This window comes from Falco punctatus (genome assembly GCF_963210335.1).
Source record: "Falco punctatus genome assembly, chromosome: Z".
Lineage (NCBI taxonomy): Eukaryota > Metazoa > Chordata > Aves > Falconiformes > Falconidae > Falco > Falco punctatus.
In genome coordinates, this window is record NC_137586.1 from 28,640,883 (window position 1) to 28,657,683 (window position 16,801).

The window sequence follows — 16,801 nt, forward strand, 5'->3', positions numbered from 1 at the left end:
TTCTCTTGAGATGTACAGAATTTAAATCGACAGCTAAAGCACTTCCATACTCTTTTTATCTGGGCTCAGTGCTGCATCTATCCTTTCAGTCACAACATTACATCTGATGAAGACTGAATTTTCTTTTCATGAACCACAGATGTCAGGTCAGATATGCATACTATTTTGCTCACTTCCATCAGGACATTTAGCATAGGAAAATCCTGCTTTATGTGCCTGAGGAAAAACTTCAAATCGTTCTATCACTCCATTTCTGAACAACACACAAACGCCCACCGTCATGTTTTTTTTATTAGCGTCAAAATTGAAACATGGAAGCTACATGATCTGATTTAAAATGTGGTTTCACACAAACAACTTCAACAATTGCTTATTGTGGAGGAGGTGAGAAGACATTTTATTTGAACCTGGCTTCTAAGAGATGCTAACAGCAGTTCAGTTTGCCATCAAATATTGCACTATTCTAACAATAGATTTGACCGAAGTGGTTTAACAGCCTGATAGCCCTGTTGCTTCTGATTTAAAAATTTTGCAAGGGTCTTCTTTGAACTTGGAATCTGGAAAAGCATGTCCTCCAGCGTGCACATGGTTATCTGTCCTGAAGCTTGTAGTTTCACGTAAGTATCTCCTAATTTGGCAGAAAGGTCAGGGGTTTCTTCCATCTTTTCTCTAACCATAGCCAGCTAAGGAGGAGAAAATGACACTGTTACAGTTAGCAAAGGAAAATTTCATTCGACCACCATACTGAAGACCAGCAATCATTCAAACAACAAAAAAAAGTACACTAAGATACGTGGTTAATGCAATGACTCATAAGAAGAGGATTTGATGCAGCACACATTATATATCACCAGACAATGGTGGAAATACACTTGATACCTATTAGAGTTTATTAGATTTAAAACTTCCTCAAAGTTGCATAGTCCTATTTTCAGTGCTAGTACAGACTAAGACAATTATTTTCTATTTAAATCCAGGAAACTTAATTGCTTCCTGGAATCTACTTTCCAGATCAGCACAATTCTAATTATTATTATGTACCACACTGTATGTACAAGAAGTCAGACTATGTAACACTGAGAAGTTCTGTATGCCATACACAAGAGCACAAGCTCAAGTATAAGTAAATTCCTTAAAAACTTTATTGATCAATAACATTTTGTGGAATGAACGGGTTAGCGCTAATGCTTAGTCTTCTTAGGAACGGTCACAAATTTGCCAAAAAAAATCAAAACACAACACTGACACAAGCAACATTTCTCGCAATAAATTTACAAAATTAAATGCTGATTAAAATTTTTTCTTTTCAACATAGCAGTTAATATACATGGGCTACATTTTGAAAGATACACCCTCCTTCTATGGTGTTTGTTATTTTACATATCAGTTATTCATTTTGTTTAATAGGCAGCAGTGAAAGGCTAAGTATTTAATTATTAACACAGTCTTAAAATATCATGTTCTGTAGACAAGTTCAAGACTAATATACCAGTAAGTTTCAGGAAAAGCCACAGCAATGCTGCCAAGCTGAAACTACATATAGCACGTATGTGCTCTGAAGGAAGCCTTCTTGGTGATCAATACTGTCAAAACTATTTTTTTACAGTAAAATATAGTAAAATAGAAAAGCTATGATTTCCCATATCACACTTCCCTCTATAGCATAACAGGTTTTTGCAAATATTAGCAACCTCACAATACTGCTGTGATCAGAATTTTAATCTCATCTTTACATCAAATGACAATAGCATAGAAGGCAAGGGATTATTTAATGCCACTAGGGAACGCTTCATCTACATTCAGATGAAATTTGAGCTTATAAAAGCAATATCCACAATAAAAAAAAGAAAGTGGACAGCTAAGTGCTTTGTCCAACAGTGCAGAAAGCCAGCCAGCTGCTTTGGCATCTGAATGCATCAGAACCCAAACAACTTTAGTAGGGTGAACTCAGGCACCTGAAGTTCTGTAGCTGAACCACCATCATCACGGCTCAGCCGAGCACTGTGGACCTCCTCTTATTATGGTATACTTACCACCTGCTCAGAAAACTTGATCTTTTTCACAAAGGGAGGAGTATCTTCTTCCACTGCTGCTTCTAATGTCTTTATTACTTCTTCTAGCAAACCAGATCTGAGCTGGACAAGAACCTTAAAAATAAAACAAACCATACCACACAAATAGCACTTCTCAACAGAATGCATTTTTTTTAAAAAAAGAAGTGTTTGAGGAAGACGTGAAGCAAAGCAGGACAAAATACATTTCTAGATGCTGTGCTGATGAAAATCCACTAATCACAAATAAAGGAGAAGGAATGATCAGTTTCCACAGAGGTTTGGGGTTTTGTCACAGATGGGACCTGCAAAGGAAGGGTAAGCCTGGAGGCAGAGCTCCTCTGATGGAGCTGCATTAGCTGTTCTTAAATAAAGTGGGTTTTCCTATAGCTTAGAGAAGTCACTTACAGGGCACATGCAGTGTTTTCTGCAGGTTTCACTTTTTCTCAGGTTGTAGGCCATGCAATTAAAGAAAAAAATTGTTGTATGTACATATGTGGTTAAGGTTCGTAGGGCTGAAGGAGGTCTGAAGTGGGCAGGGCACACCTAAGCAAGGCATTTACTTGGAGCTGTGTTTTTTGAAATCTCTTACAGTGAGAAAGCAAAAAGCTACAATGACATAATCAAAAAATGTTCATAGGCCTATACTCAAAGAGGTAGGACTGGTCTACTGTCCATTCCCATCTATGGTAAGAAGTGATCTTAAATAATGGGGGGAGCATGTTAACAATTCAGAATGTAACTCATGCAACTGACAGAAATTGTGAGTTGGCTCAAAAAACAAGCTCGGGAACAGTACTGATACATGCCTGTGCTACTTAGAAGCTGGCCTTCTCTTACTTTGCACATGGGAGTTTTTTGTCCAGCATAGCATACTTCTTTGCAAGATTCTACTACAAAGTAAGCATACTTACTTTAAGATTACTGTATAGTTTGCTCTCTGTTTTCATTATCTGGGAACAATACAATTTGGCCTGCACTACATCATTCTAGAAAGGAATTATAAATAATAAAAAAATATGGTTACACATGTGACACGCTTCCACAATACAAGTTCAAGAAAAACAATAGTCATTCACGATTTTTCAAGGAATCATAAACTAGCATCTAGAACCCCTTCAACAAGACCCATAAACTCCAAACAGCATCCAGCCTGTCAAAGGAATAGCCCACACTGGAGTTCCCATATCATCCAGCTCCTTAGCACATCAGGCAGTGCTCCCTGCCTCAGATCAGCAGGGAAAGGAAGCATGTAACCAACACCGAACAAGAGAAAAGATGTACACGCATGCTCGGTTTGGCACGTATCAGAGTACTTGAATGAAGTGCAGCATATGCTAATGTGGGTATTTGTCTGCCCAGCACTTTTAACATTTTGGGCATACACATTCACAGTACTGTATCTATGCCATCAACTGATTTGTATACACAGTAAATGTTACAGTGACATTTACTAGACCAAGCACTGTTACTTGGGATCAAGAAACATCTCACCGCAAGATGTACTGTCAAAGAACATGCAGCTTAACGAACAGTAAAGTGTAATGTGGGGCATTATTCTGTTTGCAAAACAAGAATTTTAACTGATTTTTGCATAAAACAACAGCATCAAGGATATTTCAAGTTGTTTCAGACACAGAGATTTTGTTTTTTAACCTCAACGCCAATGAGAAGCCCTGTCATGCCATCATGCACACGAATAAATTAATTTCAACGATGCTATTGTTCAGTGCCTCTGTTCAAAGAGACAGTGCAAAAAAAACCAGAACGCATAAGAAAATTTTAGCAATTCTACTTCATTCATTCAAATACTTGAACAACATCAAAATGTTAGCTCTTACAGTGCCTCTGACCTCTCTTCAGACATGAAACAGAGAAGGTTCAGAATTTCCTCAAGCTGTATACACACAGATTAACAACAGAGGAAATACTAGACTTTAGAACTTCCCAACTTATTCGCCTGCTCAGTCTTTCACCCTGTACTGCCTCAGAGCCTCTTCATATCAGTGCTTAGGTACATGAGGTATATGAACACCTTCCCCTGAAGAAACATGTGGAGAATGACAGGCCATCTCCCAGGCAGTAGGGCAATACCCATCATAGCCTTTGAGTTTGCCTCCCAAGATAAACATTTTAATGAGATGATTGTGCAAATACTTTAAACTGTCATTTTAATTATTTTTGAAGGAAAGCATCACTAAAAAGCAGTATCTGCAGGACTTGGCCCATGGTTACATCTAACCTGCTGGCCCAACTCTTACTTTCTAAAAATATTCTACATGGCATTGTCACTAGCACAAAATGCCTGTGCATTAGACTCAAGACATATGTTTAGATTTAAGAACTTCCACATTCACTTCCACATGTAGGATTTGTCTATAATCCTACTCTTTTGAGGGTCTACAAGTTCTAGTACTTGAAGTTATTACATAGATCAGTTATGCTTCCTCTGTGTTAGCTTCCTTTCATGGAGTACCTTACTACAATAAAACTCTAAGAGATGCAGGCACAAACCAAACAAAAGGTACCGTACCCGCTTCAGAGCAGTTGCCACAGCAAAGCAGAACACTCGTGGTGGTAATGTTTCACCTTTTAGCTGTGCTTCTTCAAGCAGTTTCTCACAGATTTTGCAAGAATCCAGGTTGTCCTGCACAGAAATTTCAAATCTAAGTTGCACTTGTTATTCTTGTTACCTGAAAGGACTGTAGGCAATTGCAATCACATTAAGAAGGCATTAAGAAGTCAACATACCCTAAGATAACCAAAGTAATCCATACCTGAACCCAACCAAGCAGATTCTGTGTAGTACTTCTTGAAAAACACATCAAAATAAGATATTCAAAGCCAGAGAGTTCAAAAGGGAGTAAAAATAACTTACATTATTTTAGCAACGACACCTTACCCTAACTGTTTTGGCTTCTACAAGAGATAAAACAACCCTAGCAGCATGCTAAAACCAGAAGACACTTGCCTTTGCACTTTGCAATGACTCCCAAATCAGGAAGAAAGCTGACTTTTTGTCCTTACTTTATTCTAAAAGCTACATTTGATAGTTAATAAAAATCAATGGTTTCGAAACACTGAATTACTCAGCACCATTACACTACAGAAATCTGTGTATATGCAAATTTGAATGTTCAGCAATTTTTAGCCTCTCTTGCAGATTAAATCTTGCAAGACATTTCCAAATTATATATTCTAATATGATAGCTTAGACATTTGCCAGAAATGCACACAGCTTCCATTATTGCTGGCACTATTTTCAATAGAAGTCTATCATAAAAGCCAATGACCTGCGTGTTTTCTCACATATCACCAACTCTCAAAAGCAATGCTCCTCACACTGGAAATTATGATTTGAGCTGACTGGACCCCAAACAAAAATACGTGTCAAACTTAAAAGCTGGCAGCAAGAAGGTTTTGTAACAACTGGTACCACCAATATGGATAAGAGTCTCCATATTCCTTCCTGCTAATTGGTGTTGATTTCAGTTCCTACTGTTCAAAGTGTCATTCCTGCAAAATACTTGCCATGATTTAAGGGACAGGGTCATCCTTTGGGTGTTCAAGGAATGCTTTTCCATGCCACTGCTGCATGGTCTGCACAGCTTGTAAAAATACCTTTTAAACCACACAAAAAACCTGTGACTTAAAACATGTTCTTTGACAATTCAGAAACATTCTGACCACCAGAAGATTGATTATTACATAAATATTTTGTTGTCAACAAAAGGCCTATATCCTTTTCCTGCACTAAAAGAAGGACCATTTGTTACCTTAGAGGACAGCAGTGCCTTACAAAGATTTAAAACATTCCAGAAGAATTTTAGAGCTGACCTCTAAAACACTTCTGTACAAAGATGAAACATTTAATTCCTTTGTTTCTGCACTAAAAATAATATAAGCTTTAAGCCTTGTGTACATTCTTCTGCACCGGTCTCCAGCACAGCTATTCAAAAGCAACCAAGAATTAACCTAGTAAAAATCCAGCACTGCTCTTAATGATACCAGCACCATTATTTCCAGTATTTAGGTAGTGCACCTTGAAGATATTTCCATTCAAGGTTTTTTTTTTCCTGAAGTTTCTTGTGTTGCATCATGAGTAAATACACCTTTGAGCTTCATGGTTTCTCCTTCTACCACTAACAACTGAATCAACAAAGTAAGCTTTTGAAAGAGCTCCACCTAATCTTCTCCAGTGCTTAAAGAGTTACTACAGCTTATTCCCTGATGGACAGTATTTCATTTTAATAAGAAAAAAAACCCCACAAATTTATTGTGGCTGTTAAAACAACAGGGTGACAGTTTAGAATCATTCCGCCTCTATTTTTATCGATTTGCTAAAAATGTAATGATGGGCCATATTCTCTATTGAAAACACGGGTAGGGTGAGAAGCAGTAGAAAACAGAAGTCTCAAGGACCTCTTCCCATTGCACATGCCATAGATCGAAGACTTCTGACAGTAGGCCATGGAAATAAGCTGAGAGACCGTAACCATCAATCTCTAGCTGTTTTTACTGGCAGACAATTTCCACAGCTTGCTCTCAGCTCTGTCTACTACCCCACTTTCAAACACCAAAGCCACACGGCTGTTTCTATTTCCCCTGACCTAAAGGCAGCCCTGACTCATTAGAACTGAGAATTTCAGAAGCACCACACCAACTACTGCTGAGTTACCATTTTAGGCCAACTCATTCTTATCATGTATGTACTCGATTTCATTGTATGGTCAACTGAGAAGTCTGAGGAAGTTCAGAGGTGTATTTTTTCTCAGGCAGTGTCTGGCTTTCTAAAAACAGGGAAATTGAAGAAGAGTTTCCTTCTAAGGTTTGGAAGGGCCTATGTTAGTATTTCAAATCACAGAATTGATTCACATCTGGAGAGGAAGATCAAAATAAAAAAGTTTGTAGGTCTCACTTCCAAGGAAACACTCGTAGAACACATGTAGCCTAGTTTCTTACTGTGTCTATACTCTTTTTTCACTAAGCTAAAAACACAGTTAAACTTGAGGGGCTGCCTGTTTCTCACTGAAAGCATTAGTTTAGGTTTCTTTTATCTACTCAGCTGCCCATTTTCATTAGGCATGTAGGAACAGCCTACTTCTAAGAATTCTAATCCTTGTCAAATTTTAGTGCAATAACAGAAAGGGCTCAAGGTTATTTGGAGGGCGAGGGGAGAAATGGATGGGAGATGTTTGACAAACAGAATATATATATATGCCTTGCCTCTTAAGGAAGTCAGGCTATAAAACCAATATTGAGGCTGAAGCACAGAGTATAGTCTGAAGAGATGCAAAGATCCCAGAGAAAGAACACTATCAGCTAATCAAAGGCTGTATCAAATTGTCCCTTCGTGCTTATGTCCATGTAATTTTTTTGAGATTTGCTTTGCAACATTAGTTTGTATGGGAGGCTATATTATGTGCACTGTATCATGCAAAATGAAGCAAGTATGTCTAAAATGTTTGCAGTAGGTAAGAAATCATGACTGGGAACATACATAAATTTTAAAATCCAAAAAGAAGGAAGACACAGAGAAGGCATTTCAAGTAGTTTTTCATAATGTAATATGAAAATACTTACCAGCTTGTAGCATATTGCAAATGCAAGTAGGTAGGTTTCTTTGTTGAATGGTATACCTTGTTTTTTCATTTCTACCAGAATTTCCAAGGCACCTATCAAAAATATATTAGTGTTACTCTCTTCACAAATTTAAGGCTGTACATTTAGTAACTGAAAAAAAAAAAAAATTTCAACATAGTATGAGCTCAGTAATTCTATTTTAAAGTAAGAATGTAAACTGAAATCTGTTTATTGTTTAGGAAGTTAATACATTTTTAGAAGTTTAATTTAGGGTCAGTTGGACATAAATATTTCTTCCCAGCCTGGAGATTTTCTATCTACATTTGCGTCTGGCTTGTTCTATAATTTTCATACAAATCTAAAAATCAGATACTTGACAAAGCCACTGCCATTCTTCCTAGCTGCTCAGGAAGCAAGCTTGATCAAAGCTTCCACCATTTTAGGTAAACTAACAGCTCCTCAGTACACACACCGTACCACAACACTGCCTTTAGGCTCTGATCTAATTATTTTTACAGTAGATCAGTCTCAACTTTTAGGACAACTATTGGACTTAAATTTGCCACACGTCAAGAGACAAAGAGCTGCGTGTTCAACAAAATTCAAATTAAGGGATTTGCTTGAAAAGCTTACTCCATACTCAATTTAAGATTCTCTCATGAAAAGTCTTTTGAGTCAGGTTATATAATTCACCCTTACCCTCACAAAGGGCCAAACTGATGTGAAGCATTTGACCTAAATATTGCAGTAGCTACTCTGTGTGGGCACACTAGTAAGACAGATCAAGAACATCTGGTTTTGTTATCAAATGAAAAGGGGTATGCTTCCCTGCTTTGACACAAATGCAGAACTGCCAAGAAACCTGTTGAAGAACTTACTGTTCTAAAGTCCACGTAAACCAAACTTTGAATAAAGAAAATAAAAAGCTATAGGAAATTACAAACCAAAGAGAAGTTAAGCCTTCAGAGAAGACGGTTTAGGAAACAAGCCTCCCTGGACAATCACAACTCTGTGCAACTAAGAATGGTAAGAATAGCATTGGAAGTATAAAACAAATACAGCCCTCTGTTTTTATTACACACTACAGTACAGCTCATTTACATCTACACTGATTTACATGATGTTTGGCCTTCTAAACCCATAAACCCATCAGCAATGTTCATGAAAAATATATATATTTATATACACACAGACTTACAGTGAGAAGCATCCTTCTCAAAATGCATTTGCCTTAGCAAACACAATACTTACTTTCAAAATCGCCCTTTTTAAACAACATAGTCATCAAAATATGGAATGATGTACTTTCTGAGAAAAAACCACGCAAATTCTGGAGAAGAAACATACAAACAGAGGAAGTGTAAAGAAAGCTAGGACAGTGAGCATTTTTCCCATGCACAGCGTCTAGCAGGTCTTCCTGCTGGAATAAGCCCCATCTTCACAAGTTCAACATTTAATTCCATGGGTTCCCTGACTGTCACTCTGTCAAGTGACTTCTCAAATACCAGTGACTCAATATGGTCAAAAGCTTACTAAAATGAAACAGAAATTTCCCAGAGATTCCCACTATGATTTTTTTTTAATGACAGATTGTGACCTCTACGTTAAAGAAAGCAGAAGTCAACTAATGGCAACTCCAAAAGCTCAGCAGAAATACAGCTTGCAGCTGATGAACAGTATCTTTGGGGTAAAATACCACCATCATGAAACTGAAAGCATTTTTTTGCTAATCACAGTATCAAATGATGAACAGATCAACACAAGGAATGGAGTGATGACAAACAGAGTAGGAGAAGAAAGTGCAAGTATATTTTACATTCCATTCCAATCACACTGTGTGTTGGAAACAGCCAAATAAAATGCCAGAGGCATTAAGTGTAGATTTCTACAGTGGAGTCTGAAGAAGCGGTACTGTACTTACTATTCATCAGTTACTAAGTCCTGCAAGTACTGCAGGACCTGTCTTAATGACATAAACATCAATCAAAAAAACCCCCAACAAAATCCAAACCAAAACAAAAACCACACATACTCTTACACGTGCCTAATTTAAGAATAGTAGCCCAAGTACTCCCATTTCTGGCTAAGCATATCTTGTGCCTTAAAGAATTAACATCATAGAGATGACTTTGCACTGTCTGACAGAGATTTTCGAAGACATAACTTTTTGCACAGAATTTTTTTATTATACACTAAGCACGATTAGTGTCTTGTCATAATAGCACACACAACATTTTACAGATGTTCAAAAACCAGTCCTTAAGTTTCTTCAGCACTAAAATGGCCAAGTTCCTGAGCTGATGAATATTATACAGGGTTCAGAGGGAGTTTCAGTACAGAGTAACGTGCTAAATCTGTTGGTGCAAATAACCCAAGGGATTTCTGAGGACTACTACATAAAATCTCAGAAGTATTCATTTCCAAGAATGATCTAATGCAACACAGGATGCAGGAAAACATGCATCACCTGTGTTCATTCAAGGACTTATTTTTTAATCAGTACTTTTTATTCAAATTATGCAAATATACATAAATACAATAATAAAGTTATCAGTCAAACTAGCATTTAATTTTAATTACTTTTTGCTATTTTTAAAACACAAACCATGCAATCTGTATACTAACATTAATGTCATAGACATCCTTACTACTGCAACATGCGTATTTCTAGTCTGCAAGCTCATACAAGGCTCATGTGTAGCATACCAATTAGTCATACTGGACTAATAATAATGACAATAGTATCTTCAAAATACATTGGGGAATTACCTGATCTTTAATAAGTTCTACTGCAGGCCTTTCAAGGTCCAGCTCATAACATAGCCTCATAAAGAGGGGCCCAAATTTAAAATTATGTAAGGCTGTGATTCCATTCTGTTCGTGGTACCTATTGGAAAGATTAGAAAAAGTTAATCACACAAGGGCATGAAATCTGTCAAGAGAAAAAAGCTTTAAACAGACAGAAAGATCTGTATGGGCAATGACAGTTCTCCATCTCCACCAGCCAATGACATTTAGATAACAAAAGGTTAATTTTATTGAAAAAATATTGTTTTGATTAAAAGAATAAATTAACTAGCAATATGCAATATCGTCTATTTCCAATGAAGTAACCTGCATTGGATTAGTAATAGAATGGGATCTCTGCCATGAAAATTCCCAGCTACTTTACCTTCTGTACACACAGTAATAGCACAAGAAGTTGCAACAGTCTATATTAGCAGCAGTACCTGCTAAAATACCTCGCTTTTTCTCTCCTACACTAAAAAATAAATAAAAAGATAAAAATATGGATAAAAATTTCATTTCTTTCTCTGTAGCTCCTACACTGTAATTGCTAGGAAGGCTTTCATTCACAAAAACCTCCTGACCTGCCACTGCTGGGTCCAGACCAGTTTATAACCAGGCGTGTCTCAGCTGGAAAATGCCACTGAAGACACTACTCTCTCAGCTGCGAGATGACATTTCTATGTGGCTCCCCATTCATCTGCATACAATAGGACACCACTTTGCTCCTGCAGCTTGACTCTCCTTTGATCTGAGTCTTTGAAGGTATGGAAGATCCCAAGTAAATGAAAATACAGCCATAATTTAAGGGATTAACTATGTATATAGCAACTGAATTAGGGCAAGCTCTCAACTGCAGACATCACCTGATAATCTACCAAAAGCAAAAAAATAAAGACAGAAAAGAGTTTTACCTGGATTGTTAAAAATACCTGTAAATAACTTTTCTGGCTAGTTCCACATCAGATGAAGTCTGACATAAATGCAGTAAATTTTTTAATTCATTTTTGAGAATCATTCCATTTTGCTTTAGTTTTTCTTTAATACTTTTAAAATATGGATCTGAAAATAAAAAACATTATAGCAGCAGTCTATAGACAATTCCATTACCCGTGTTGCATACCTGGTACCTGAAACATGGAGATTCAATGAAGCAGAAAGCTTGGTTTTCTCACCAAGAAAAGTGCATAAAGCTTCTCACAGACAAGCATGCCTAGGTGTCCCCATGAAGTCATCTCAGACTTGGAAAACCAAGCAGTTGCTTACTGTGACTTATTTAATTGTGTATGTTATGGAACACATCAGGTAATTAAAAAATTTTAAAGAGGAAGGAAGTTTTGTTAAGTGACATTTTCTGCCTTAGGTTCTTACTGTAAAAAGCAAGCAAGCAAGCAGAACTCACTCAGCATTCAAATTACCGTAAGAACTTCTACTCAACACTAGTCTTACAGAAGATTTAAGATCACAACTGATGCAAACACAAAGAGTCTCCTACATAACCTTTTATTTCTACACGTAGCCATAAACTTAAGAGTTGCTTCCCTTCCCATGCAAAAAAGAGGTTTCTCTCTCCAGCAGATTTTCCTAAGACAAAACAAGCACAAAGATAAGTCCTTCATTTGGCGATCTCAAGCCTCTGATTCAGACATACACAAGATTAAAATCACGTCTATCATGTCTTGGCCTGGGAAGTGAACTTTTTTGTAGCAGTTGCTGAGTCACCACTGTTTGCAAGCTAGTAACCTACACAACAGGTGCCACGTAAGCACCCCAGCGAACAATATATTCAGCTACTGGATGCGTATCTGTTGCTACATGCAAATACAGGTCCTTACTTAAGACTTGAGATGCAGTGCTGACTCCTGTGAAGTCAGAAGCATGGACATACATAAGTATACCTATGTAATAGTTGGGATGTGTTCAAAGGTGTGCAGAAATTTAAAAAACATCTAGGATCTGAACTGTATTTGTATTACTGTAGGTAACTAACTGCTGTAGTTAACAGTATAACTGTTACAGTTAATAGTTGCATTATAACTATAACAAATAGTAGCCATTACATATTCTGGGTAAGTTACTGCTTTTTCCACTTCTAAACGATGTTTATTACTAGCCCTAATTACTTATTTTCATCTTTCAACTGTAGGTAACTGTTTCACTGCTGTAGTTATAACTATTACAGTTAATAGTTGCATTGTAACTATACTAAATAATAGCTATTATATATTCTGTGTAAGTTATTATTGCTTTTTCAATTTCTAAACCAAGTTTATTATTAACCCTAATTACTTACTCTCATTTTTCAATTATTAGACTAAACACTGAGTACAGAAACCATGCACACATACACACAAATAGGTGCTTAGCACATTTTCATCAGTTCTCAGAGGCTACCATTTGTACAAAACAAAACCTGTGATCTGTAAAGCCAAGTTATTTGGCTTTTACACACCCGTTTTAGCAAGAGTGATTGACTCATAGCAATAAATTCAATGCATCTCAAGTACAGGATGAATAAGCCCCAATATAAGTACCACATCATCACAGCAAAATGTAATAATTTTATCACTTTACCACTGCCCAAATTAAATTCTACTTTTACTTAATATCAAAGAACTGTCACGTTGACTTTATCTCCCTCTCTGTTTCAGAAGACTGGTTTATATGAAACTAAATTTGATTATTTGTCTCTCCCTTGCAACACACAAAAAATTAAAATTAACTACAGCCTTTGGAATGATTGCCAATTTGTATCACTAGAATGGCTGCACATAATTAAACAGGTGCAGGAAATGGAGTTTTACCTAACCTTTCTTATTACATATTAAGGGCAGATTTATGTTTATATTTATATATTATTTTCCTTAAATAAAAGAATATGTATATATTTAAAACAGCATGACAAAGCCTCCATAAGAAAAAAAAATCCATGGATCTTGCTCATTCATTAGTTTGGAAAACCTGATTTTTTTTGTTTTTCATATTCTGAATAAGCATATGTCATCTGGAATTGAATGTACAACTGAAAATTTAGGTTAGGTAAAAGGAAAAAAATCCAAAAAAATAAACTAAGTAATTTTACAGAGCAGATTAAGAGAGTTACTGGCATAGGACTTCCCTGGATAGTTATGTAGCTACTAAGCTTTGTATTATCTTTCTCTGCTGATGATGTATTTGAAGCAACATTTATAGACTGAAACAGTATTTTCTATTAGACTATCTGACAAAATTGGAAAAGCAAGGACACAAAGATTTCAGGTCTTATGTAAACACCCTGCGTACTTGAAAGTTTTTTTCCAACACAGCATAACCAATATTGTTTCATTCCACAAAGTCTTAGATCTTCCAATTTTAACAACAAAAAATTTGCAAGAATAGGGCAAAAGCTCTTGCTTTAAATGGGGTCAATTGGTGTCATGTTATAATGACTCTGTCTTGCTTCCAAGGACTCTTGCTAAAATTGAGAGTGCTGATTATGAAGTAAGTACTAATACCTTTATTGCCGTGAACTTCATTTCTAATTGCCACTTTCATCTGCTGAAATTCTTGTAACTTTATATCATCTGCTGTTAGCAGGTATCGCTTCCCTACCATAAGAAAGAAAAAGGAAGGTTGAGTTTTATGTCACACTGTTTTAATACAACTGAACTTTGCATTTACGAATTACGCTGTTAATCACTGTGTGATGCTGGACCACGGGCAGCATCACACTAAAAAAAAAAAGACTGCCAATATTGCAGTTGTTCATGTAGTTGACAAAAGAACCCAAGCACTATGTCACAGCTTTCCAGAGTTAAAAAGATGAAGTATATGTTTATTGGATGTGCATAAGAAAAAAAATAGAAACACCATTCCTCTCCACCTAGCCCAGGTACAAAAGGATTCTGTACAAGAATAAGGTCTTTCTCCAGGTCTTTCTCCCCTTTCGTGCTTTTATAGTGATTTATCTTGTCATCTCTTTATTCACCACATTCATTAGTTGCACAGTTTCCTTTCCTCACATGTGATGTCCTCATTATTGCAGAATGCATCATTCTGGAAGCTCCAAACACAGCAGGAAGACAAAAGGAAAAAACCACAAAGCTTATTATTTCAAATGTAGCAACAGTCAAGAGACCTAGTAAAGTTCTGATGCAGTACAGGTATCAGAGGTGAGACAGTCATTGAATCTAGAATCTAAAAATTAACTTTGGGTGCTGACCTCAACTGTACTGTGTTGTAAGCTCCTTTAACAAAAGTGTCACGCAAATGCTATTTGTGAAGTTTCTACTGTTGTAAACCCAGTTCTCCAGCAGATTTTTATTTGCAACCAGTGCTTTTCTAACAGTGTCACAGTAATAGTTTACATTGTCACTATCTAATCTTCTAATTTTTTGGCTTCTTAAGACTGATTCTAATCATGACAGGAAAAGAGCAAGTACTGACCTGAGTTAGGTTATTTATTGTCCTTCTGCACCTCCCTAGCAAAACGTAACAGGCCGTGCAAACAAAAACACTTGCTTTCTATGCAAGTGAAGCATGCTAATGACACACTTCATAAAATCTGAAGAAAAAAATCCATTAAATAGTACCTTTAGCCATTAAATCTTACAGAAACAGTTCCAATGGTGAAACAAATACACTCCATCCAGCATAAAACTGGCCTGGATTACTCTGTCATTTACTTCCATGAAAATTCTCAGCTGATCTAAGACCGCAAGACCATCCCTGTCCCAAGCCTCTCCAGAGCTGATGTGGGAATTGTGCTGGTGCCTGGGGTTGGACAGGTACACCACGCCGCATGGACGTGCAACAGTCACTGGCAGCATCAGCAGAGAGCCTGGGGCAGCAGAATTTCATCCATTGTGAATTCAATTTGCTGAAATCTATTGCTGCCTTAAATTCATACCTTAGTGTGTTACAGAAACAAATGAGTGTAAAACCAAGTAAGAGAGCCCCCAAGGAAGAAGAAGGGAGATGGATATGATGGCTGGAGTGTGCAAGCGGTGCAGGTCATCCTGGAGAACTTAGCCCATCCAACCTGCTTTACCTCAGATGGGGTGCAGCCCTCTGAAAGGAAGGTCAGTGAAGAGTGCTGGGCAGAGCACCATGCAGGGGGCACCTTCATGTGTCCAAGTGGTCTAACAGCATGTAGCCCAGCCAAACTTCACTGGCGTTGGCACAGAAGGCCATGAGCCTAGACGAGACTACAGTGGGGACCCCTCTACCATGCACCTTTCCATGCACCCCTGGGCAAGGCGGCGCCTTCGAAAGGCCCCTGAAGCCCCGGCTCGGTGCTGGTGACAACCAGCAGGTGCAGCCCAGGGTCTGGATAACGTTGTCGTCCTCTCAAGAGTAAATATGCATTCACAAAGCGGTGTCTGTGCGGTTCTTTTAACGCCTGGTATCCAGCCAGCTGCAAGTCACGGGATACACCGCATACCGCTGCTGCCAGCCCTCCCCGCGGGTCAATCCTGCCGCACCAGCTCGGCCTGCACCCCGCAGCACACACGGGCCCGCTCCGCACCCGCCGGCAGCCCCCGCCGCACCCCGCGCCCAGAGGGGCGCCCCCGCAGGCACTGTAGCTCCCGTCAAGCACAAGGCCGGCGGCGCTTGCCAGGCCTGCCGGGAGTTGTAGTGCTCCGGTCGGGCGCCCAGCCGGAGGCGGCCCGGGCCCCACCGCGCCGCCCGCTCCCGCCGCGCAGCCCGCGGTACCTCCAGACGCGCAGCCCCAGCAGCCCGCGGCGGGCGGGAGAACGGCCGAGCGCCACACCGCCCCCCGCACCATGCGCGGGCCGCGGCCGCCAAGCACCGCCGCCATCTTGTGCTCGGGCCCGCCGGAGGCGGCGGAGGGCGGAGCGCTCGCAGGCCTGACTCGGCCCGCCGCTCGCGTCGTCTCTCGGCGCCATGGCCGCCCCCGTGCTGCGGCGAGGCGTGCTCTGGAGCCGGAGGGCCCTAGGCGCTGCGGCAGGTCGGTGGTCCTTGACGGGCGGCAGCCGGGCTCGCTGCGGCGGCGAGGCGGGGGTGGCGGGGCGCGCTGAGGGACGGCTCGGGGCGGCGGGGGACAGCCCTGGCGGGACGCGCCCACGAGGGGCCCTGGCTTCGGTGGCCGGCGCCGTGGGGAGCGTGAGCAGGGACGGGGTGCTGCGGGGGGACTTTTCCTTCGCCTTTGTACGGAGATAGAAAACCGGAGACGGCTCGGAGCGGGAGACTTTTCCTAGTTAAATTCTACCGTGTCGATTTCATAGCTTGGTACCTTCCCTTTTGGGCCATGGGACGGCACGCGGAGCTGTGTGGAGGCCGCCAAACCCGCGGCACTAAGCGTTCAGCAGAAACCTGGTAACGCAGGTGACACAAGTGCCACAAGACTGATGGTTTTCAAAAGCCGCCTTTCCAAAAAA

At 39.4% G+C, this 16,801-nt stretch overlaps 2 protein-coding genes across 2 annotated transcripts in view; one reads left to right on the forward strand and one right to left on the reverse strand.

Moving 5' to 3' along the window:
- Window positions 1-370: 370 nt before the first annotated feature.
- Window positions 371-16,242, reverse strand: PTCD2 (pentatricopeptide repeat domain 2). The gene is made up of 10 exons (XM_080372244.1): window positions 16,116-16,242; window positions 13,916-14,008; window positions 11,354-11,483; window positions 10,404-10,521; window positions 8,886-8,964; window positions 7,635-7,726; window positions 4,585-4,698; window positions 2,966-3,040; window positions 2,034-2,147; window positions 371-683 (listed from the first exon to the last, which is right to left on the reverse strand). The coding sequence occupies exons 1-10, from the start codon at window positions 16,219-16,221 to the stop codon at window positions 459-461; spliced, it is 1,146 nt and encodes a 381-aa protein (XP_080228370.1). The 5' UTR covers window positions 16,222-16,242; the 3' UTR covers window positions 371-458.
- The window catches only part of MRPS27 (mitochondrial ribosomal protein S27), a 46,547-nt gene continuing 45,980 nt past the window's right edge, over window positions 16,235-16,801 (forward strand). Inside the window, exon 1 of the mRNA XM_080372243.1 lies at window positions 16,235-16,371. Within this exon, the coding sequence (XP_080228369.1) occupies window positions 16,308-16,371 (64 nt within the window). The 5' untranslated portion in view covers window positions 16,235-16,307. The remainder of the gene's footprint in view (window positions 16,372-16,801) is intronic.

What these genes read in the sequence shown, in the direction of transcription:
- PTCD2 (XM_080372244.1), bottom strand. Translation starts at nt 16,221, where the DNA reads ATGGCGGCGGTGCTTGGCGGCCGCGGCCCGCGCATGGTGCGGGGGGCG. An exon ending in TAGAACTTATTAAAGATCAG is followed by an intron (nt 8,965 to 10,403) that starts GTAATTCCCCAA and finishes TTTCTTCTCCAG; the next exon opens with AATTTGCGTGGTTTTTTCTC. An exon ending in AACTATACAGTAATCTTAAA is followed by an intron (nt 2,148 to 2,965) that starts GTAAGTATGCTT and finishes TTTATTTTTAAG; the next exon opens with GTTCTTGTCCAGCTCAGATC.